Source organism: Mustelus asterias, chromosome 13 (assembly GCF_964213995.1).
Source record: "Mustelus asterias chromosome 13, sMusAst1.hap1.1, whole genome shotgun sequence".
Taxonomy (NCBI): Eukaryota; Metazoa; Chordata; class Chondrichthyes; order Carcharhiniformes; family Triakidae; genus Mustelus; species Mustelus asterias.
The window spans coordinates 59,155,153-59,178,744 of NC_135813.1; the positions used below are offsets into that span (position 1 = coordinate 59,155,153).

A 23,592-nucleotide genomic window follows, 5' to 3' on the forward strand; every position below is an offset into this window, starting at 1 on the left:
GCATGCAACACTGACGGCTGACTTCATACAATCACGCAGCACAGAAGGAGACCATTCAGCCCATCCTGCCTATGCCAGTTCTCAGAAAGTGCTCCAAATTAGTCCCACTCATGTGCTCTTTCCCCATGGATGTGAAAATATTGTCTTTTTTAAGTAGAGATCCAATTCTCTTTTGCAAGTTACATTTAAACCTGCTTCCATCATGCTTTCAGGCAATGCATTGTGCATCATTACTCACAAAGTGAAAATAATCTGGAATGGTGGACAATGGATGAAACTTAATGCAGAGAAGTGTGAAATGATTCACTTTGGTGCAAAGAACTAGCTGGGGCAATATAAAGGATATAATTCTAAAGGGGGTGCAGCAGCAGAGCGATCTGGGTGTGTCGGTGCACCAGTTTTTGAAGGTGACAGTCCAGAAAAACAAGGAAGTTCACCACCTCTACAAAAACCTGATTTGACCTCATTTGGAGCATTGTGACCAATTCTGGGCTCCTCATGAGAATGGTTTCAGGATGTGGAATTTCAGCTTCCTTGATAGATTGGAGCAGCTGGGCATGTTCTTCTTGGAGAAGAGGAGATTTGATGGAAGCTTTCAAAATCATGAGGGGTCTGGACAGAGTAGATAGAAAAAATAGTTCCCAGTGGTGGAAAGGCTGAGAACCAGAGAAGACAGGCAATGGTGACGCGATGGAAAGCGTTTTTACACAAAAGAGTTAAGAGAGTGTGGTCGAGGCAGGTTCAATCAAGATTTGACAGGATAGATGTAGAGATGATGATTCAACTTGTGGGGAGGCTAAAACTCGAGTTATAGAGAGATATAAGATAGTCATTAATAAATTCAGTAAGAGATAGAGGAGAAACTTCTTTACCCAGTGTGTGTTTAGAATGTGGAACTCACGACTGCAAAGATGAGTTGAGGTAATTGATAAACATGAGTGAGAAAAGAATGGAATTGGATGAAGACGTGTGGGAGGAAGTTCATGTGGAGCATAAACAACCATATAGATCTGTTGGGCCACATGGGTAGTTTCTGTGCTGTAAATATTATGCATACCATGTAAAAGCTTGCAAATGGTGGAAAAATAGCTTATAAAAGGTTTTCTATGGAGGAAAGTTAAATTTTTAATAGCATGCTGGTTGTATCACACAGGCTGGTCTCCATGTACAAAAAAGTATATTGAAATACTGGAGAAAGTTATAAGGGTGTCACCTGAATTAAGATAAGAACATAATAAGAACATAAGAACTTGGAGCAGGAGAAAGCCATCTGGCCCCTCAAACCTGCTCCGCCATTCAATAAGATCATGGCTGATCTTTTTGTGGACTCAGCTCCACTTACCCGCCCACTCACCATAATCCTTAATTCCTTTACTGTTCAAAAATCTATCCATCTTTCCCTTAAAAACATTCAATGAGGTAGCCCCAACTGCTTCACTGGGCAGGGAATTCCACAGATTCACAACCCTTTGTGTGAGGAAGTTCCTCCTCCACTCGATCCTAAATCTGCTTCCCCTTATTTTGAGGCTATGCCCCCTTGTTCTAGTTTCACCTGCCAGTGGAAACAACCTCCCTGCTTCTACCTTATTTATTCCCTTCATACTTTTATATATTTCTATAAGATCCCCCTTCATTTTTCTAAATTCCAATGAGTATAGCCCCAGTCTGCTCAGTCTTTCCTCATAAGCCAACCCTCTTAAGTCCAGAATCAACCTAGTGAATCTCCTCTGCATTCCCTCCAGTGCCAATATATCCTTTCTCAAGTAAGGAGACTAAAACTGTACACAGTACTCCAGGTGTAGCCTCACCAGCACCTTATACAGCTGCAACATAACCTCCCTGTTTTTAAACTTCATCCCTCTAGCAATGAAGGACAAAATTCCATTAGCCTTCTTAATTACCTGCTGCACCTGCAAACCAACTTTTTGCGATTCATGCACAAGGACACCCAGGTCCCTCTGCACAGCAGCATGCTGCAATTTTTTACCACTGAAATAATAGTCCATTTTGCTGTTATTTCTACCAGAATGGATGACCTCACATTTACCAACATTGTACTCCACCTGCCAGACCCATGCCCACTCACTTAGACTATCTATATCCTTCTGCACACTTTCAGTGTCCTCTGCATAATTTGCTCTATCATTCACCTTAGTGTCATCTACGAACTCTGACACATTACACTTGATCCCCAACTCCAAATCATCTATGTAAATTGTAAACAATTGCAGTCCTAACATTGATCCCTGAGGCACACCACTAGTCACTGATCGCCAACCAGAAAAACACCCATTTATCCCCACTCAGATGGTGAAACTACCAAGAAAGTGAGAAGACAGCAGCAGTTTGTTCAAAGATGATGATACCTGATAGCAGTTTTTGGAATGATGGAAGGGAGCAGCAGGAGGTCTTGTGGTGAAGTGAGTTGTGTCCCTCCCTCTGGACCAGAGGCTCCCACTACAGGACTTGATGGCCAAAAAGGTTGTGTTCATGACATGGCCAATCAATTGATTCTCAGCCTTTGGATCCTTTCAATATGCCTGATGACAGGCAGTAAGAGGGGGGAGAGCTTCCTGGTCAGCCATGCTGCAGAAAGCAAAGGCAAACCACTCCAGTACTTTGCCAAGGATAATAATCATGGATCAATCCAGTGGAAGTCCATGATTGCTAATGTCCTCCCAGGGCATGGAACAAGAGGAACAGGAATAACAAATGTAGAAATTGCTTCTGCTTGTGGGTCAGTCTAGAACATCAAGGCCACAAACGGAATAAACAGATAATTTAAGAGGGGCCACTTTCCACAGAGCGTTAAGAATGTTGAACACGCTGCCACTTGAAGTTTTTGCATCAGATAACATTGATGCATTTGATGACGGCCTTGATTGCTTGCATGAGAGAGAATAAGAGTAATATGGGCACAGGGTGACCATGGTTATTAGAATATGAAGAGGCTCACATGGAATATAAACATCTGCATAGACCCGTTGAGCTGAACGACCTCTTTCTGAGCTGTGAATTCTTTGTAATTTGAGCTACTTTGATTAGAGGCCAAATCCTCTCTCAATGGCAGCACTCTCGCCTCTTACAAAGTTAAGGTTCAAGTTCCACTTGAGGCTTGAACATATAATCTTGGCTGACATTTAAAGTTTTATAAAAAAGTTTATTTATTAGTGTCACAAATAGGCTTCCATTAACACTGCAATGAAGTTACGGTGAAAATCCCCAAGTCATCCACACTCCAGTGCCTGTTCAGGTACACTGAGGGAGAATTCAGCATAGCCAAAGCACCTAACCTGCACATATTTGTACAGTGTGAGGAAACCGGAGCACCCGGAGGAAGCCCATGCAGACACAGGGAGAACATACAAACTCCACACAGACAGTGATCCAAGCTGGGAATCGAACCTGGGTCCCTGGCACTGTGAGGTAGCAGTGCTAACCACTGTGCCACCATGCCACCCTCGTAAAGAGTGCTGCACCGTTAGAGGTGGCGTCTTCCGTGCCTGTATCCATTGGAGTTTAAAAGAATAAGAGAAGATCTTCTTGAAACATGTAAGATTCTGAGAGCACTTGATAGGATGGATGCCGAGAAGATGTTTTCTCTGGTGAGAGAGACTAGAATGAGGGGCACAGTTTGAAAATATGAGGTCTCTCATTTATGACTGAGATTAGGTGAATTTGTTTTCTCTCAGGGGGTGGTTAGTCTGCAGCATGCTCTTCTCCAGACAGCAGTGTAAGTAGTGTCATTGAATATTTTTAAGACTGAATTAGCCAGATTCTTGATTAACAAGGGAATCAAAGGACATAGGAGAGGATAATGTGCAACGAGACCTGGATGACCTTGTACACTGAAGGTAAGCATACAGGTGTAGTGGCAGTAAAAAAGGCAAATGGTATGTTGGCCTTCATAGCGAGAGGACTTGAGTACAGGAGCAACGATGCCTTGATGCAATTATACAGGGTCTTGGTGAGGCCACACCTGGAATATTGTGTGCAGTTTTGGTCTCCTTCTCTGAGGAAGGATGTTCTAGAGGGTGTGCAGAGGTTTACCAGACTGATTCCTGGGATGGCGGGACTGATGTATCAGGAAAGATTGAGTTGGTTAAGATTGTATTCGCTGAAGTTCAGAAGAATAAGGGGAGGATCTCATAGAAACCTATGAAATTCTAACAGGAATAGATAAGGTAGATTCAAGAAGGATGTTCCCTACATTTGGGGTGTCTGGACCAGGGTCACTGTCTGAGGATACAGGATAGATGGATTAGGACAGAGATGAGGAGAAATTTCTTCACCACAGAAAGTAGTTGAGGCCAAAACATTGAATGTTTTCAAGAGGCAGTTAGATATAGTACTGGAGGTGAGGGAGATCGAAGGATATGCGGGGGGGAGGCGGGATCAGGTTATCGAGTTGGATGATCAGCCGTGGGTCATAATGAATGGTGGAGTAGGCTCAAAGGACTGAATGGCCTCCTCCTTTTCTTATTTTTCTATGTTTGTACTCAAGAAAACTGCTTTTTGTGAAATATATTAATAGTTTGGAATTGGATGCACTGGGTACAATTTCAAAACAGGCAGATGGCAAAAAAATTGAAAATATCATGAACAGAGAGAAGGACAGTGATAGACATCAAGCGGATAAAGACAAAATGATATATTTTAATAGGAAAAATGAGGAGAGGCAATACAGTATAAACAAAAGAATACAATTCTAAATTGTAAGAAAAGCGGGACCTCGGGATATTAGTTCACCAATTGTTGAAGGTGGCAGGGCATCTTGAGAAAATGGTTAAAACGCACATACTATTCTGGACTTTATTGATAGAGGCTGTATTAAAACAAAATATTACAAAATCTGAAATCAAATAAAAACAAAAAAATGCTGAAATACTCAGGTTTGGCAGCATCTGTGGAGAGACAAACATTTGGCTAGAATGTCCGCAAATTCCGTCAGCAACCTAGGATGCATTTCATCTAGACCTGGGGACTTATCTACATTAAGTACAGCCAGCCTGATAGAAACTGATCTGCTGCCAGACCTGCTGAGTATTTCCAGATTTTCTGTTTTTATTTCAGATATCCAACATCCACAGTATGTTACTTTTGGATTAGGTTCTATAAATACAGTCCAGAATCTTTTACATTATAAGTAGGAGATACATAGCATAACAGCAAAGAAGTTATGATGAATCTTTATGAAACACTGGTTCTGCCATAACTGGAGTATATTGTCCAATTCTTGGCACCGCATTTTAGGAAGTTTGGGAAGGCCATGGCGAGGGCACAGAAAGTATTTATTAGAATTGTTTCAGGACGAAGTCCTGCAATTCCATGGACAGACTAACCTATTCACCATAAGAGCAGAGAAGGTCAAGAGATTTGATAGAGATGTTCAAAATCATGAGAAGTTGAGACAGAGTAGGTGGAAATAAACGGTTCTCTTTGGTGTAAGGTTTTAGAACTAGAGAACACATGCTTGAGGAGATTGGCCAAAGAACCAAAGGCAGCATATGGAAAATCTTTTTTAGGCAACAAGTGACAAGGATCTGGACTACTGTACCTGAGATTGTGGCAGAGGCAATCAGGGCTTTCAAAAGGGAATTGGATAAGCACCTAAGCTGAAAAAATAAATTGCAGGGTCACTGTGAAAGGGTGAGGTAGTGCAGTGGGACTATTTGCATTGGTAGCATGGTTTTTTTAAAAAACGGGCACGGTAGCACAGTGGTTAGCACTGCTGCTTCACAGCTCCAGGGACCTGGGTTCGATTCCCGGCTTGGGTCACTGTCTGTGCGGAGTCTGCACATTCTCCTCGTGTCTGCGTGGGTTTCCTCCGGGTGCTCCGGTTTCCTCCCACAGTCTAAAGATGTGCGGGTTAGGTTGATTGGCTATGCTAAAATTGCCCCTTAGTGTCCTGAGATGTGTAGATTAGAGGAATTAGCGGGTAAAATATGTAGGGATATGGGGGTAGGGCCTGGGTGGGATTGTGGTCGGTGCAGACTCGATGGGCCGAATGGCCTCTTTCTGTACTGTCGGGTTTCAATGATTTCAAAAGCAAAATACTGCAATGCTGGAATCTGAAACAAAAACAGAAAATGCTGCCATATCTCAGCAGGTCCGATAGCATCTGTGGAGCGAGAATAGAGCCAACATTGATTCTGGATGACCCTTCGTCAGAGCTGGTCTTTGGTCTTTTTAAAAATTCATTTGTGGCACATGGGCTTCGCTGGTTAGCCAGCATTTATTGCCCATCCCTAGTTGCCCGAGGGTAGTTGAGAGTCAACCACATTGCTGTGGCTCTGGAGTCACATGTAGGCCAGACTAGGTAAGAGTGACAGATTTTCTAAAGGACATTAGTGAACCAGATGGGTTTTTCCGACTATGGTTTCATGGTCACCATTCGACTTTTAATTCCAGATTTTTTTTTATTGCATTCAAATTCCACCAGCCGCCATGGCGGGCTTTGAACCTGGGTCCCCAGAACATTAGCTGAGTTTCTGGTGACTGGGAGGCCATCGCCTCCCCTAATTGATGGGTCAAATGGCCTCCTTCTAATTTATAACCAATGATTTAGTCATTATACATAATTTTTATTTTATTTATTAGTGTCACAAGTAGGCTTACATTAACACTGCAATGAAGTTACTGTGAAAATCCCCTAGTCGCCACACTCCAGTGACTGTTTGGGTACACTGAGGGAGAGTTTAGCATGGCCAATGCACCTAACCAGCACGTCTTTCGGAATATATATATAATGTAGATAGCTGTTTGTGGGATCCTGCTGTGCATAAAATAACTGTTATTTTCCACCTCAGAACGTTGACATTGGCTCGGAAAGCTGCTCTGGGGCCATGGAAGGCGCTATATAAACGCTTCCTCTCTCTTTACTCACCCCCTTCCATCACTTCACCGCCTCCACCCAGCCCTTCAATCGCCAGCCAATCACATTGCTCAGTGAGGGCTGAGGGTCAGGTGGTCTGTCTTGTCCAATCAAATCGCTCGCTGCGGGCTGAGGGTCAGGTGGTCTGTTATTAGCCAATCGAGTTGCTCGCTGGTTGAGGGTCAGGTGGTCTGTCATTAGCCAAACGGATCGCTCTCTCTGGGCTCCGGGTCAGGTGGTTTCCAACTGTCCAATCGCGCTCTTCCCTGTCACGTGTGGCCGCCTGTCCAATAGGCGCGAGGCTTGGTCACTCCGGATGATCTGAGTAAGATGGCGGCCGCGCCGACTTTGCCTCAGTGCGCAACCGGGCCCGAGGTGATCCGCGGGCAGGTGTTCGATACCGGGCCGCGCTACACCAACCTCAGCTACATCGGGGAGGGAGCTTATGGCATGGTTTGGTGAGTGCGACACTCCCGGGGGCAGGGGAGAGGGTCGCGGGCCCGCGGAGGGAATGGGAGGGGGAGGCAGGGATTTTGGGAGGGGGGAGGGATCCAGGCGGGGGATCCGGGCGGGGGATCCGCGGAAGGGAAGACGCAGTAAGGGAAGGTGCGGAGTTTGGGGCGGCTAAGACTCTTGAGAACATCGGACAGGATTGAGAGATGGAGGAGGAGGGTGGGGATTTGGAGGGAAAGAGAAAGGAGTTTGGAGAGGGTGGGAGAGTGGTTCAGGAATCGGAGGATGAAGAAAAAGTCGGATTCGAGCGAGGAGTTGGTTAAGCTGGCGATTTAGTAGAGAGAAGTTCTAGTAGGGTGAGCTCTAAGGGATGAGAGATTAGGGGAGGATAAAGGTGAAGGAGTCTGGGCATTGGGTGTAGCAGGACATTTGAGGCTGTAGTTTTTGGGGAGAGGGTGTGACTTTATGGGGAAAGTGGAGATTGCATAGATGGTGATATAGGGTATAAGGTTGTACCTACAGTATTTAAATTTAGAGTAGGTCTAAAGTCTGTTCATTTTATAGTTGTGCTTTGGATTTCTTATTGCTTACTGGTATGCATACATACAAATCTGTAGAATGTACTGAGGGCAAAATTCAGATTGAAGAGTGGAGATGCCAAATAATCTTTGTCTTTGGTCAAATATGAGGATGCTGTATATGATTTCATTAGGCTGTTTGAGGCCCTACTAACTTATTACAGCCTCCATGGCCACCAGGAGTGCCGTGGAGTGGATTAAGCCGATGCTGTCTCCAAAGTGTAGGGAACCACCTGAAGGTGTGTTTTTTAATAGCCCTGGACCTTATGGAACTCTCTGCCTGTTGCAACAGGCCAGTAGAATGACTTCTTGCCTGTGCTTGCATAACAGGTGCTGTGTAATGTGTCCTACAATGTAAATAAAGCAGAATCAACAGCGCTAGCAATTGCAGCACATAGGTGGACACATCTGGGTACTCCTAATGCAAGTTTAATAGTTTACATATCTTTTGAGAAACTCCTGTGACCAGGGCATTTGTTGAAAGAATTTATGAATTAGCAACTGTTTTCTGTCAGGTTAGTGTTTGTAGCTGAATTGTCATTCCACTGACATTGACAACCTCCATTACTTTGCTTGAGTGGCCATTTTTCATTAGAGTCTAGACGCTGAGCATTTTCAGACTGTTTGACTGTCGTGGACAATTCAGCCCTGCCCAACCCTGTTGCCCAATACCCACGCATACAGTTTGCAACAGGGCTTGCTGGGTGAAGATCAGAAGGGAAAATCTAGGCTGCTTTTGTTTTCCTTCTCTGTCCAGTCTGCAGATATTGAAATAACTGGAGGCATCTCAGCTGAGATCAGCTAATGTCTGAGTTGAACTCACTGCTTTGTGGTTTGGTATCATAAAAGACAGTATGTTTACTTGCGGTTTCATTGAGGAAGCCCCCTTAAAAGAAACATAAATTGTGTGTAGTGTAAGATTCTTGTCTGTTATCTCCACAAAACTTTCCCACAAAGTTGTTTAAGTGCTAGTTGTGGCTGGCTTTTACATCCCAGAACTGGAGTCTCATTTCCTGGAGTTGTCATGTTGCTGATAATGGCTAGATGTTAACTTCTGTGAAACATTACATCATCAGTTATTAAAAATTCACAAAGTTAATATGAATTAACGCCTCTTTTGTTTAAACCTACTTTTCTGTTGCACTTTGAAATTTATTTTTCAGTTGCTGTACCAATAATTTTAATTTTTTAATTAGATTTTTATGAAACATTAATGGGAAAGCCTCAAATGCATCCATGCAAAATAAACATGATTTATAGCACTAGTTATTTGGTAGTACAGAACTTGAAAATTGCTTGAAAAAAAGAGACACGCTATTGAAGCTTTTTGAAACAATTGCAAGAATAGCAGTTGTAAAGGGAACAACAGTTTATACTGCATGTTTATACTCATGTTTTCTTGCAAATCTGTCCTGATGAGTGCAAGATGAAAAGCTTCCACAGCGTGTCTCTGTCTCTCTCAGCAATACTCAAGTTTGTAGAAGTATTATTTCTAGTCATAGATTCATGGACACAGGACACAAGGAGGCCATTTTTGGCCCAGCTTGTCCATACTGGTCAACAAAGATCTGACTGCACAAATCCTATTTTCCAGCTCTTGACCCATAAACCTGAAAATTATGGCAACACAAGTGAATATCTAAATATTTCTTAAATGTCATGAGAGTTTCTGACTCAACCACCCTTTCAGACAGAGTTCCAGGCTCCCACTGCACTGGGTGAAAAAGTTTCTCCTCCACTCCCCGCTTAGCTTTCTGCCTCTTACTATAAATCTGTTGACCCCTCTACTAATGGGAATACGTGCCTTCCTATCTACTTTTTACGTGCCCCTCAGTCTTGTATAGCTCTTTCTTAATCTTCACTGCTCCAAGGAAAACAGCCCAGCCTATCCAATCTTTCCTCATAGCTCTCCAGTGCAATCACATCCTTTGTCATGTGGTGACCTGAACTGCACGCAGTACTCCAATTATGATCTAACCAGTGTTTCATATAGTTCCAGCATTACCTCCCTGCTCTTATATTCTAAACCTCAGCTAATGAAGGCAAGTATCCCATATGCCTTCTTAACCACCCTATCGATCTGTGTATATACACTCTAAGGTCCTTCTGATCTTTAGTACTTTCCAGGAACCTATCATTCATAGTGTAATTCTTTGCCTTGTTAACCCTCCCCAAGTGCATTACCTCACACTTTTCTGGGTGAATTACCACTCTGCCCGCTTGACCAGTCCATTGATATCCTCCTCTAGTCTATGGCTATCCTCCAAAATATTTACCATTCTACCAATTTTTGTGTCATCTGTGAATTTCTTGATCATGTCCCCTACATTTAGTCATTAATCTAAATCATTAATGGACAACACAAATTGCTAGGGCCCAGCACCAAACCTATTCAATTAAAGATTATTCAAGGAAAACAGATAAGGTGGGGCTGGCTGGAAAATTTAATATTGTGTTTTTGTGTGAACATTGCTTCCTTGTCATGGCGTGCTGTACTCTGAGGACCTGACTAATTAGGGTTATTCGATCAATGTGGTCTGATTGTGCAAGAAACAGTGGATCAATGTGTGGTTAAATAAAATGTGAGAAAAGTACAAACAATACTATATTCCACCACTGCCCGTGGCAAATTAATTGTGCTTTTTGGGGAAATGTTGGAGTGTCTTGTACAATATTCAAACACATCATGTCAATTGAAACATCCTGACCTGGTTGTAAAATAAGGTGGAATTTTACAAGCATGAATATTTTCTATGCAAATAGAAAAACCATGTAAAAGTACTGTAATCCAGCCACTGATGAGCTTAATTAGGTAGGATGCTCGCACTAATAGTAAATATGGTTGTGTGGTGGTTCAAAAAAATGGTTGTGCCCGGCCCTCCTTTATTAAAATGTTGTATTCTGAATTAGTACCTCGCATTCATAAACTTTGGTAGTTTCTGTGAAGTCACTTCCTGCACTCGCAAGGCGTTTACCTGACCCTGTCGAGTTTTTATAAAAATATTACCAGCTGCAGTTTTTCTGGGCCATTGCCTCATTGACCCTCTCCCACAAGGTACATTTTCATTTAATGTGTGCTATGGTTTTTTGTGTGGTTTGGGCAGGTTGCGTTTTGACTTATGGTAAGTATAGAAACATACACCCTTTAATTCTGTGACATTTGAATATGCTTGTTGTCTGTGATGTTTGCCTCTGGAACCTGGAGTAGAAGTTTCCTCTCCATAGTATACAGCTGTATTTAATTTTTCTTGTGGCTTTGCGTGACTCTGTAGCAGGTCTTGTTTAGAGTTCAGTGATCTAAATGCAGTTGTTCCTAAGTTAGCTGCACTTTTCTCCTGTTCTATAACCCTTCCTACATTAGAATCATAGCAACGTACAGCACAGGGAGAGACCATTTGGCATGTCCTACCTGTGCTGGCTCTTGGAAAGAGGAAATATGCTTAGTCTAATTTCTCTGCTTTTTGTCTGTACCTTCAGAAGTACCTGTGCATCTCCTTTAAAGTTTCTAAGCTGTTGGATTCCGTCATATTTTCAGGTAGTGTTCCAGGTCCTGACAACTGAGTGGAAAATTACTCATCTCCCCTACAGCTCTTTTGCCAATGATTTTAACTCTGGTTATTGACCCACTCACCAGAGGAAACTGTTTTTCTCTCTCTCCTCTGTCAAAACCTCCCATCAACTTGAAAACCTTTATTAGGGCATCTCCTCAGCTGAAGTCTCTCAATGTTGTTGACATCCTAGTAAACCTGTTCTGTACCCTTTCTAAGGCCTTTATAGCTGTTCTGAAAAGCAGTGCCCAGAATTGTCCACCAAACTACACCTGTGGCCTAAGGGATGATTTATAATGTTTTAGCACAATCTCCTTTTATATCATTCCTCTACTTATAAATGCAAGGTACCAATACATTTTTTAACTACCGTAGTGAATTGCCCAGCTATTTTTATGCATGCATGTATATGGACACCATGGCTTCTAAGATCTGCTGAATTTTCCAGCATTTTCCTGTTCTATTTCAGATTCCCAACATCCTCAGTATTTTGCTTTCATTTTGGCTTCTATCTTGATTCATCCCTGAAATTTGAAATTTATGATATCAAATGATCTCTGGATTATTGTGATGGGGGAAGGAGTTATTTTATGTTTGTTTCAAGTCAGAATTGCCATATGTTGATGAGGCTGTATTCCATGTTTTAATACGCAAATGTTCATTCAGGTAGTATCACTGAATTAAAAATGTTGCAGGATTTCACTTAGGCTTATCATACAGGTACGGTGTCTCAAAGATAGCTATCTGAAAACTGGACGGTTTTATATGCTACCATGCATCAACTCGCCAGGACAATTCAGTAAGCTGTTGTGGTGGCACACCAAACTAGTTATTGGCTTCGCATGTTGGTCTTTTCCCATGCCCCTTTGTCTGAGTGATCCTTGAGCCGATTCAGCTTGGCCTGGATTCACGTGTCTCCTATTAATTGAGGTTCTGCCTTTTTTCTTTGGAATTCAACAGACTCAGTCCCAAGGTTGCGAGTTTTGCGACACTACCTATATTATTTCTCCCACTGATCATAAATTTCACTGGTCCCTACTCTTATTTCTGACTAGTTGATCTGAAGCCTACTGAGTTTTTTTTCCTTTCACTGTTCCTGTTAATCTATGCTATTGGATGTATTTTGGTTTGCTGACAATCTATATTTTCACTCGTGCTCCATATCATTTTCCCACACAAGCCCTAATGAGGTGTTCTTCGAAAATGTCTACTTTGCCTTTGTCACAATTTAGTTGGGATTCATCCATTGGAAAATTGAGATTAATCCCATTGTATAGTGCAGTGTCATTCTGTTACATTTCTGCATTTTGCCGATTCCATGTTTGATTTATGCTGGAATATAATTCTGATCTGTTGCTAATTATCTTGCTCTAAACTACAGATTATCACGCATTCAAACTTTTTCACATGGATTACTTGATAAAGCAAAATTACATACTTTTCATGAATTGTATGTGCAAAACAGTAGGCCACTCAGTTACTCCCACTCCCCTGTTCTTCTCCCATAGTTCTACAATTTTTTTTCCTTCTTCTCTAGTATATGTCTAATTTCCTTGTGAAAATTACAGAATCTGCTTCTACTGCCCTTTTCAGATACAACGTTCCTAATCATCATAAATACAAATATTTAGAAAGCAAGTTATCTCCCTCTGGTTCTTTTGCCAATTACCTTGAATCTATGTATGCTGGCTACCAATCCTCCTGCCAGTGGAAACTGAGTAAATAAGGAGAAATTATCAATATCCTTCATTATTTGAGCTTAATTCAATAAAACTAACACTGAAATGAAACAAATCAAATTTATTAAGTTTGAAGTCTACTGCCATGATTTACCGGCTCACCTGGTGGTTTTATACTAAGTAGTTGATTGCTGCTTCACATTGTGGGTGAGGGAAGCACAAGGACATAAAATTAGACTCGAATGCTGCCTTCAGCCTTAGTTGCAATAGTGTGAAATGTCTTATGCTGTGGTATGAAAGGTGCAATCTCTTTGCATATTATTAAGGAGAATCCAATGGTTGGTTGTTGGAGCAAATGCAATAGTTTAAAAAAAAATTCCTGTAATGTTTTTTCTAATCCCATGAAAAATAAAGCATCTTGTACTAATCAGATTTGAGATTGCAATGCTGGTTTTATTTTGGGGTGGGTGATAAGACTAAACACATCTATAAACTTGCTTTTTAAATAATCTTGGAGGCTTATGTGAAGTGTGTATTTGCTCCTGTTGTTTATATATCAGGTTTTTCTAGGTGCTCTTGTTAAAATGCTGTAGAAATCTTTCTTGAAGTGATTTGAAGAGTGAACCACAATTAAGTTAAACTTTGTCAGACATGCAACAGATTTCAGGCACGGTGCAGCTGGTTGTGTATATACAGTTGTGATATAAGAAGAAAAGTACAGCACAGGAACAGGCTCTTCGGCCCTCCAAGCTGGTGCCAATCATGATGCCTTAACTAAACTTAAAAAAAACCCACCTGCTCTTACTCAGTCCATATCCCTCTATTCCCTCCCTATTCATGTACTCATCCAGATGCCTCTTTAATGTTGCTAATGTGCCTGCTTCCACCACTTCCTCTGGCAGTGCGTTCCAGGCACCATCATCACTCTGCATGAAAAACGTCCCCCGCACATCTCCCTTAAACCTTCCCACTCTCATCTTGAACCTGTGCCCTTTTGTGATTGACACTACCATCCTAGGAAAAAGCCTCTGATTATCCACCCTGTCTGTGTCTCATAATTTTGTAGACCTCTATCAGGTCTTCCATCAGCCTCTGTCTTTCCGGTGAAAACAATCCTAGTTTTTTCAACCTCTCCTCATAGCCAATACCCTCGAGACCAGGCAATGTCCTCATGAACTTTCTTTGCGCACTCTCCAAAGCTTGGGCATCCTAGGAGTGTGGTGACCAGAACTGTATGCAATACTGTACTCCAAATGTGGCCTAACCAAGGTTTTATATTGCTGCAACATGATTTTCCAACTCTTGTACTCAATGCCCTGTCTGATGAAGGCAAGCATGCCATATGTTTTCTTAATCACTTTGGCCACCTGTGTTGCCACTTTTCGGGAACTGTGGACTGCACGTCCAGATCCCTCTATGTTCCTAAGCGTTCTGTCATTTGCAGTATGATTCACACCTGAATTTGATCCTCCAAAATGCACCACTTTGCATTTGTCCAGATTAAACTCCATCTGCCATTTCTGTGCCCAATTCTTCAATCTATTTGTATTCTATTGTATCCTCTGACAATCCCTGGCAATATGAGCAGCTCTACCAATCTTCGTGTCATCCACACGCAAACTTACTAATCAGTCCTCCAACATTTTCTTCCAGATCATTTATATATACTACAAACAAGAGGTCCCAGCACCGATCCCTGTGGAACACTTCTAGCTACAGATCTCCATTCTGAAAAATACCCTTCCACCATTACTGTCTTCTACAACCAAGCCAGTTCTGTATCCATCTAACCAGCCCACCCTAAATCCCATGTGATTTTAGTCTTTGTCCCAGTCTGACATGTGGGACCTTGTCAAAGCCATACTAAAATCCATATAAACTACATCTGCAGCCCTTCCCTCACCAATTATCTTTGTCACCTCTTCAAAAAACATATTCAAGTTGGTGAGACGTGACATTCCCCATACAAAATCATGCTGCCTGTCACTAATTAGTCCATTTTCTTCCAAATGTACATATACCCTGTCCCTCAATATTCTCTCCAAAAGCTTCCCCACCATTGACATCAGGCTCACCAGCCTATAATTTCCTGGATTATCCCTGTTTGCTTCCTTAAACAGGAGAACAACATTGGCTATTCTCCAGTCCTCTGGACCCTCACCTGTGCTCAGAGAGGATGTGAAGATATCTACTAAGGCTCCAGCTATTTCTTCCCTTATCCCCCACAGTAACCTGGGAAAGATTGCACCTGGCCCCGGAGATTTGTCTATCTTGATGCAATTTAGGATATTCAACACTTCCTCCTTAGATATAATATTCTCAAGGGTGTTCACACTCCTATCCCTGACCTCAACATCCATCATGTCCTTCTCCTTGATGAATACTGGTACAATCAAGGATCTCACCACTTCCTGTGGCTCCACGCACAACTTCCCTTCATTGTCCTTGGGTGGACCTACTCTTGTTCCCCATATATGCATAAAAAGTCTTGAGGTTTTCCCTGACCCTGTTTTCTAAAGTTGTGGCCCCTTTTTGCCCTCCTAATTCCACGCTGAAGTTCCTCCTGCTTTCACTATGTTCCTCACGGGCTGTGTCAGTTTTTAGATGCCTATTGTATGCTTCCTTTTGACTCAACTTACAATTTCCCTGTCATTCATGGTTCCTGAATCCCGCCATTTCTATCCTTCATTTTTGCGGGGACATATCTGTCCTTTTTTTTTCATTTGTGGGGCATGGACATCACTGGCTGGCCAGTATTTATTGCCCACCCCTAGTTGCCCTTGTTCAGAGGGCAGTTGAGTCAACCACATTGCTGTGGCTCTGCAGTCACATGTAGGCCTGACCAGGTAAGGACAGCAGATTTCCTTCCCTAAAGGTCATTAGCGAACCAGATGGGTTTTTCCAACAGTCGACAATGGTTTCATGATCATCAGTAGACTCTTAATTCCAGATTTTTTTTATTGAATTCAAATTCCACCAACTGCTGTGGTGGGATTTGAACCCAGGTCCCCAGAGAATTAGCTGAGTTTCTGAATTAATAGTCTAGCAAAAATACCACTAGACCATTGCCTCGCCGCCCCTGCACTTCAATCAATTGGCCTTTAAAAGCCTCCCACATGCCAGATGTGGATTTTTCCTCAAATGGTCGGTCCCGATCCACATTCCCCAGTTTTGGCCAAATTTGGATGTAATTGGCCCATGCCTATTTAAGCACCCTCATCTGAGGGCCACTCTTGTCATTATCCATGACTACCCGGAATCTTTTAGAAATAATGTCGCTCAGCCCAAAATGTTCCCCCAGTGAAACATTAATCACCTGGCCCGGCCCAGTACCAAGTCGAACATGGCCCTTTCCTGGTTGGATTGTCAACATACTGTATCAAAAAGCCCTCCTGGGCACATTTAACAAATTGCTCTCCATCCGAGTCCCTGGTTGTAAGGGAGTCCCAGTCATTATGGGGGAAGTTAAAGTTACCCACCACAACTACCCTGCTTTATTTCACACCTTTTCACCATCTGACTGGAACTTGTGTATGGAGTCAGTAGAGATAGGCGAGGTGATGAATGAATACTTTTCTTCAGTGTTCACCAAGGAGAGGGGCCATGTTTTTGAGGAAGAGAAGGTGTTACAGGCTAATAGGCTGGAGGAAATAGATGTTCGGAAGGAGGATGTCCTGGAAGCTTTGAATAAACTGAAGGTCGATAAGTCCCCTGGGCCTGATGAAATATATCCTAGGATTCTTTGGGAGGCAAGGGATGAGATTGCAGAGCCTTTGGCTTTGATCTTTGGGTCCTCGCTGTCCACGGGGATGGTGCCAGAAGACTGGAGAATGGCGAATGTTGTTCCTCTGTTTAAGAAAGGGAATAGAAATGACCCTGGTAATTATAGGCCGGTTAGTCTTACTTCGGTGGTTGGTAAATTGATGGAAAAGGTCCTTAGGGATGGGATTTACGACCGTTTAGAAAGATGCGGATTAATCCGGGATAGTCAGCACGGATTCGTGAAGGGCAAGTCGTGCCTCACAAATTTGATTGAATTTTTTGAGGAGGTAACTAAGTGTGTTGATGAAGGTAGGGCAGTTAATGTCATATACATGGATTTTAGTAAGGCCTTTGATAAGGTTCCCCATGGTCGGCTTATGATGAAAGTGAGGAGGTGTGGGATAGAGGGAAAGTTGGCCGATTGGATAGGTAACTGGCTATCTGATTGAAGACAGAGGGTGGTGGTGGATGGAAAATTTTTGGATTGGAGGCAGGTTGCTAGCGGAGTGCCGCAGGGATCAGTGCTTGGTCCTCTGCTATTTGTGATTTTTATTAATGATTTAGAGGAGGGGGCTGAAGGGTGGATCAGTAAATTTGCTGATGACACCAAAATTGGTGGAGTGGTGGATGAGGTGGAGGGCTGTTGTAGGCTGCAAAGAGACAGATAGGATGCAAAGCTGGGCTGAAAAATGGCAAATGGAGTTTAACCCTGATAAATGTGAGGTGATTCATTTTGGTAGGACTAATTTAAATGTGGATTACAGGGTCAAAGGTAGGGTTCTGAAGACTGTGGAGGAACAGAGAGATCTTGGGGTCCATATCCACAGATCTCTGAAGGTTGCCACTCAAGTGGATAGAGCTGTGAAGAAGGCCTATAATGTGTTAGCTTTTATTAACAGGGGGTTGGAGTTTAAGAGCCGTGGGGTTATGCTGCAACTGTACAGGACCTTGGTGAGACCACATTTGGAATATTGTGTGCAGTTCTGGTCACCTCACTATAAGAAGGATGTGGAAGCGCTGGAAAGAGTGCAGAGGAGATTTACCAGGATGCTGCCTGGTTTGGAGGGTAGGTCTTATGAGGAAAGGTTGAGGGAGCTAGGGCTGTTCTCTCTGGAGCGGAGGAGGCTGAGGGGAGACTTAATAGAGGTTTATAAAATGATGAAGGGGATAGATAGAGTGAACGTTCAAAGACTATTTCCTCGGGTGGATGGAGCTATTACAAGGGGGCATAACTATAGGGTTCGTGGTGGGAGATACAGGAAGGATATCAGAGGTAGGTTCTTTACGCAGAGAGTGGTTGGGGTGTGGAATGGACTGCCTGCAGTGATAGTGGAGTCAGACACTTTAGGAACATTTAAGCGGTTATTGGATAGGCACATGGAGCACACCAGGATGATAAGGAGTGGGATAGCTTGATCTTGGTTTCAGATAAAGCTCGGCACAACATCGTGGGCCGAAGGGCCTGTTCTGTGCTGTACTGTTCTATGTTCTATGACTGCCCAACTGCTCCTCTGTTTCTTGCGGGTTGTTGGGAGGTCTGTTGTACACGCCCAACATTGTGATTTCACCCTTCTTATTCCTGAGCTCCACCCATAATGCCTCACGACAAGTTCCCTCCAATGCCTCCTCCCTCAACACAGCAGTGCTGTGCTTCCTAATCAGCAATGCAACTCCCCCATCTCTTTTGTTTCCCCTTCTGTCCCATCTAAAACAACAATATCCCGGAATGTTAAGCTGCCAGTCCTGTCCCTCCTTTAACCGTGTCTCTCTAATTGCAATAATATAATTCTATGCAGTGATCCAGGCTCTTAGTTCATCTGCTTACCTGTTATACTTCTTGCATTGAAGCAAACTCACTCCAGACCTTGAGTGCTGGTGAGCCCCGCGGCCTCCCTCTGCTTGCTCTTAATCTGCATTATGTTTATCTCAGTCTCTTTCTTCCCCAGTCCCTACACTTGCCTGCTGTTCTGGTCCCCACCTCCCTGCTGCACTTGTTTAAACCCTCCTGAACATCCCAGTGATCCATATATTTAAAGCCTACACCAGCTCTTTAGCCAAGTGTTCAATTGTACTATCTCCCTGTTCCCAAGCCATGGGGGTAATCCTGAGATTATCACCATTGAGGTCCTGCCTTTTAGCTCCCTACCTAACTCCCTGAATTGTCTTCGCAGGATCTCTTCCTCCTCCCTGCCTATGTCATTAGTGCCAATGTGGACAATGACGTCTGTCTATAAATTTGTATGATGATCCTTAGTCAGTAAATGGTTTGCCTTATTGTTTCCCTCCAGTCTAGCAAATGGGAGATTATATTCATCTATGGTGTAGAGTATCATTTGTAATTTGCTATAGAATAGATGGTAGAGTAAATATTAATAAAAATAAGCACTTGTACTGTTCTTGCAGTTTTCCCGCCCTGTGCGACTCATGGGTTTTCCTCAAAGCTGCATTTGTTTTAGGGCTGCTGCTTTTTTAACGGTGTTAACCGTGGCTCAGTTGGCAGCTCTCCCCATTAAGTTAGGAGGTTGTATTCCAGTCCTACTTCATGACTTCAACATTGTTGCGAAGTTGAGTAGTGTAATTGTAGATTGGTGTTTGTAAAATGCGAGGGAAAAAGCTGCATGGTCCCTTTTCTGTGCTTAGAAAGTTAAAATGCAGGTATATGTAGAGTGCAAAAATGAAACATCCAAATGAAACAAAAAGGCCAAGCAGCAGTGTTACCAAGGCAAAGGCTTTCTGGCTTTTGAATTTAGCCAATCGATTTGAATTTGGCACTTGGATGCCAAGAACCTATTAAATTTAAATCTGATGGTTTTGGCAACGTGGGATCGATCCCATTGTGAGGGATATTGATATATCAAAGGTATAAAAAAAAAGACGGCAGTGGGACCAAAGCAGAGAGTGACAGCTGTTAGCTCAGCTCACAGCTCTAGAGAGAGAGAACTGCTGCTGGCTTTCATAGCTTCATTTATGTCTTAAGAGAAAGCACCATCTTGATAGCGAAGGTACCAAAGAAGACACAAGTTCCAGACTCAAGAATCAACAGAAGGCCCAGAATATTCCAGAAGACGCCAACCTGGTTACAGTTGAGTGACTAAATTTTATTTTGTTAATGAGTGGGAATTGTATTTATCTGAACAGCATTCCATTAGAATTGTGTTTTATTCGGTTTGTTAATTGTTTCGTTAACTTAGTTAGATACATTGTTACTTGTTGATTTTAGAGTGTGTCAGGGAGTTATTTTGATTTAACCACAAAGTTGCTGAAGAGCAGGTCGTACCACTTCACACTCACTTTTTTTACAGATGATAGGACAAGGTACTCTGAGTGGTTAGGTGTTAGTTTTGAGAGGGGGGATCCACCTCCGCTTTATAACATAAAAGCCAAGACTGACACTCCAGTGCAGTACTAAGGGAATGTTCAAGGTACCATCTTTCAAATGGTATATTAACCCAAGGTCCTCCCTGTCTGATCTTTCAGGTGAACGTTAAATATCCAAACATGATTTTTTTTGAAGAAGAGCATTGGAGTACTGCAATCTGGAGGTGTCAGAATTATGGATGGGCTGAGGCAAAGATTGAGGTGGAAGTGAGGGGTCTTTGTAGGGGAGATGGTATGGGGTTGGAAGTTCAGCTTGGGGCCAAACAGCCTAGTTTAATCTAAAACATTGGCCACAATAGAGGATGGAATTGATAATGAGAGAACATAGTGTTTAGCAGGGTCCAAAGGCAATAGTTTTGGTCTTTCAAAACTGCTAGAGTTTGGGACTCGAAATTGATATTTACGTGCAAGCTAGTAGAGGGATGGTAGAGACAGTTGGGTGCCATCAGCACAATACAGCACAATACAGAATCCAATTTAATCCTTTACCAAATGTTGTCATTGGTGTTCTATCTGGTTTGGAATGGACATGGGCTCTCTTGTTTTGAATGCAAGCTGCTTTTCATCTTGCAGCAAATCGTTTTTAATAATGCAGGAATCAGATCATCATTCAGTCAACATGTTCTGAATTGAAGGACGGAATATTCAGCAATGTGTTGTGCTGTGACCTGCTATTGGCAAGTATTAATCTGCAGACCCAAAACATTAAGCAATGTTTTAGAAAGAAAAGCTTGCCCTTCTGGAGTGTCTTGTCAAAGCTTCCAAATACGCTTAACAATTAGTGAGTTCTTTGAATTGCAGTGATCTGAATCGTGTCTGCTAACAACGATTTTGTGCAAAAATCCAACAAACAGCAGAGAGAGGAATGACCAATTAAGGTTTAAACAGGGGAATGAGAACTGCGAGGTAACATTAGAGAAGAAACACAAGATGCACAAAGAATTGGGAGAGACACATAGCATGAGAATAAGAAATCAGGTATTAAGTAGAGTCAGAGTGAGGATCCTCCTTGACCCTTTCCCTTAATTGGCTCAACTTCCCACCTTGGCACTCCATAGGGCCTGACCCTATCATGTGACCCTCAGGTAACATTCCCTTAAAGGGGCCACGCTACCACACTTCTTCCCTCCCTAACTCCTGAGTTCACCGATGGGGGAAGCAGAAAGAAAACATTGTTAATAGCGACAAATGCAGAAAAATATCAGGAATACCCCAGGGCAACTTGTCATAAGTTTAATCGATCCAGCAACTTCTGAACACTGGTAGAACGTCTCCATTATAAGCTAGGTTCTTCTGGGAATGAAGGGCCAGGCCGATGTGGAAAAAAGCAAACTCATCAATCCAGGGTCAGGGTCAGGATGCTCCTCAGTAGCTGCTGTATTCTCAGTTGCAGAAACCACTGGTTGCTCTAACATTTACAACCAGGATCCTTGTAACTAATCCCGACTAATCCAAATTTCTGCTGAAATCTTTTGCATCAGGCACTGTTCTCCTCAGATGGTCTGCATGTTTACAATGGCAAGGGCCCCAGCACTGACTCCTGTGGAATCCCACTCGAAGCAGACTTCTCGCCACAGAAACATCCGTCTACCTTTGATTTATTATTTTCGCATGTGTTCTTCAGTGAAGCGTATTGTTTCTTGCATTATATAGACAAAGCATACCATAGAGAAAGAAAAGAGGGTGCAGAATATAGAGTTTTAAAAGCATAGAATGAGAATAAAAGAGCTTGCAAGAAGTCGCCACGCTCCGGCGCCATCATAAAGGCCATCCTTTGCTTCCTGCCTCAATGAATTTTGGATCCAATGTGCCACTTTACCATGGATCCCATGAGCCCTTACTTTCTTGACCGATTGCCATGAGAGACCTTATCAGACAGTCCATAGAAACTGCATCAAATGCAGTTACCTGGTTACCACCTCAAAAAATTCAGTTAAATTTATCAAACACAATCTTCCTTAAAGAAATCCATGCTGACTATCCCTGAATAACCCATGTCGTGAGGTTCTTGAACTAGGCTTGCATGTGATGTTGGCATTTCGTGCTTTGCTTGCTGACCTGTGATCGGAAAAATCACATGTAAACGAAAGATCAGTATTGCTTGGTCTTTTTGTGCGATTCTCACACCTCAAATTGTTCTTGCGTGATTATCATCAGTGACAACTCTAACCACCTCTATCTACATTGCCCCCAATTTTATACAGTGCAATGCTATTTCTGGATGCCATCCAAGTTTTGAAAGGACAAAATCTAGAATCTGAGTTGATGTGAACACAGTGAATGACTTTGCATGGCAACTACTGCACTTTACTGAAATCCTAACGACAGAGCTACAGTTGCCCTTTCTTGCACAGTGAGGGGCATTGCAATGTCTGCAGACACTCGAACAGTCACAGTTACAGCATTTGTTTGGAACTGACAGCCAGTGATGGCCAAGATCTGATTTAAATAAAGATAGATGGGGTGTAGTGTAGAAAACATATTTATTGATTGTAATTGTTAATCCACTATTTTCATATTAGACTGCACACCATCAATGTTAACACGCTAACCTTTTCCTCAAATTTTCTTAAGGTTTGCACAAAGCAAGTTTTCTGTTAGGGAAATGAGAACTTTCCACATGTTTAGAGTTAGTCAGAAAAAAATACAACGAAATGGCACTGGTTAGCACTGCTGCCTCATGGTGCCAGGGCCCAGATTTGACCTGGCTTTGAGTTGTCTGAATGGAGTTTGCACCTTCTCCCCATGTCTGCGTGGGCTTCCTCTGGGTGCTCTGGTTTCCTCCCACAGTCCAAAGATGTTCGGGTTAGGTTAATTGGCCATGCTATGCTCAGCTGCCCCATAGTGTCCGGGAGATTAGCAGGGTAAATAGGTAGTCTTATGGGGAGAGGGCCTAGGTGGGATTATTGTCAGTGCAGTCTCTTTGGGCTGAATGACCTCTTTATACACTGTAGAGATTCTATGATTCTTTCTGCTACCATTTGTAATTCTGAAACTGTTGTAAAACAGGAGTCCGAAGAGCTGCCACTATACAGAGTTAATCTGTATCTGAGGTGAAGGCTGACGGGTGTACCCCTCTAAATGTTAAGCATTCTAGTTGTCTAGATCATCAAAGTTCTGTCTGTGGTGTATCCCATACCAACACAAGTCACAAATGATGCAACCTCCAGGGATTCCCTGTTCCAACTTGTGCAAAGCAGCAGCTGCCCAAGGAATAACAGGGCTTTAATTGTAGAATGTGTCTTTTTTAGTTTACAATAACTAAACATTTCAGGAATCTGACAGCCAAACAGATATCTTCTGCCAGCTTGAAGACCTAC

General features: G+C 42.7%; 1 protein-coding gene across 1 annotated transcript in view; it reads left to right on the forward strand.

The window, feature by feature from the left end:
• Positions 1-7,138: 7,138 nt before the first annotated feature.
• The window catches only part of mapk1 (mitogen-activated protein kinase 1), a 111,001-nt gene continuing 94,547 nt past the window's right edge, over positions 7,139-23,592 (forward strand). The window contains exon 1 of the mRNA XM_078226843.1: positions 7,139-7,332. Within this exon, the coding sequence (XP_078082969.1) occupies positions 7,205-7,332 (128 nt within the window). The 5' untranslated portion in view covers positions 7,139-7,204. The remainder of the gene's footprint in view (positions 7,333-23,592) is intronic.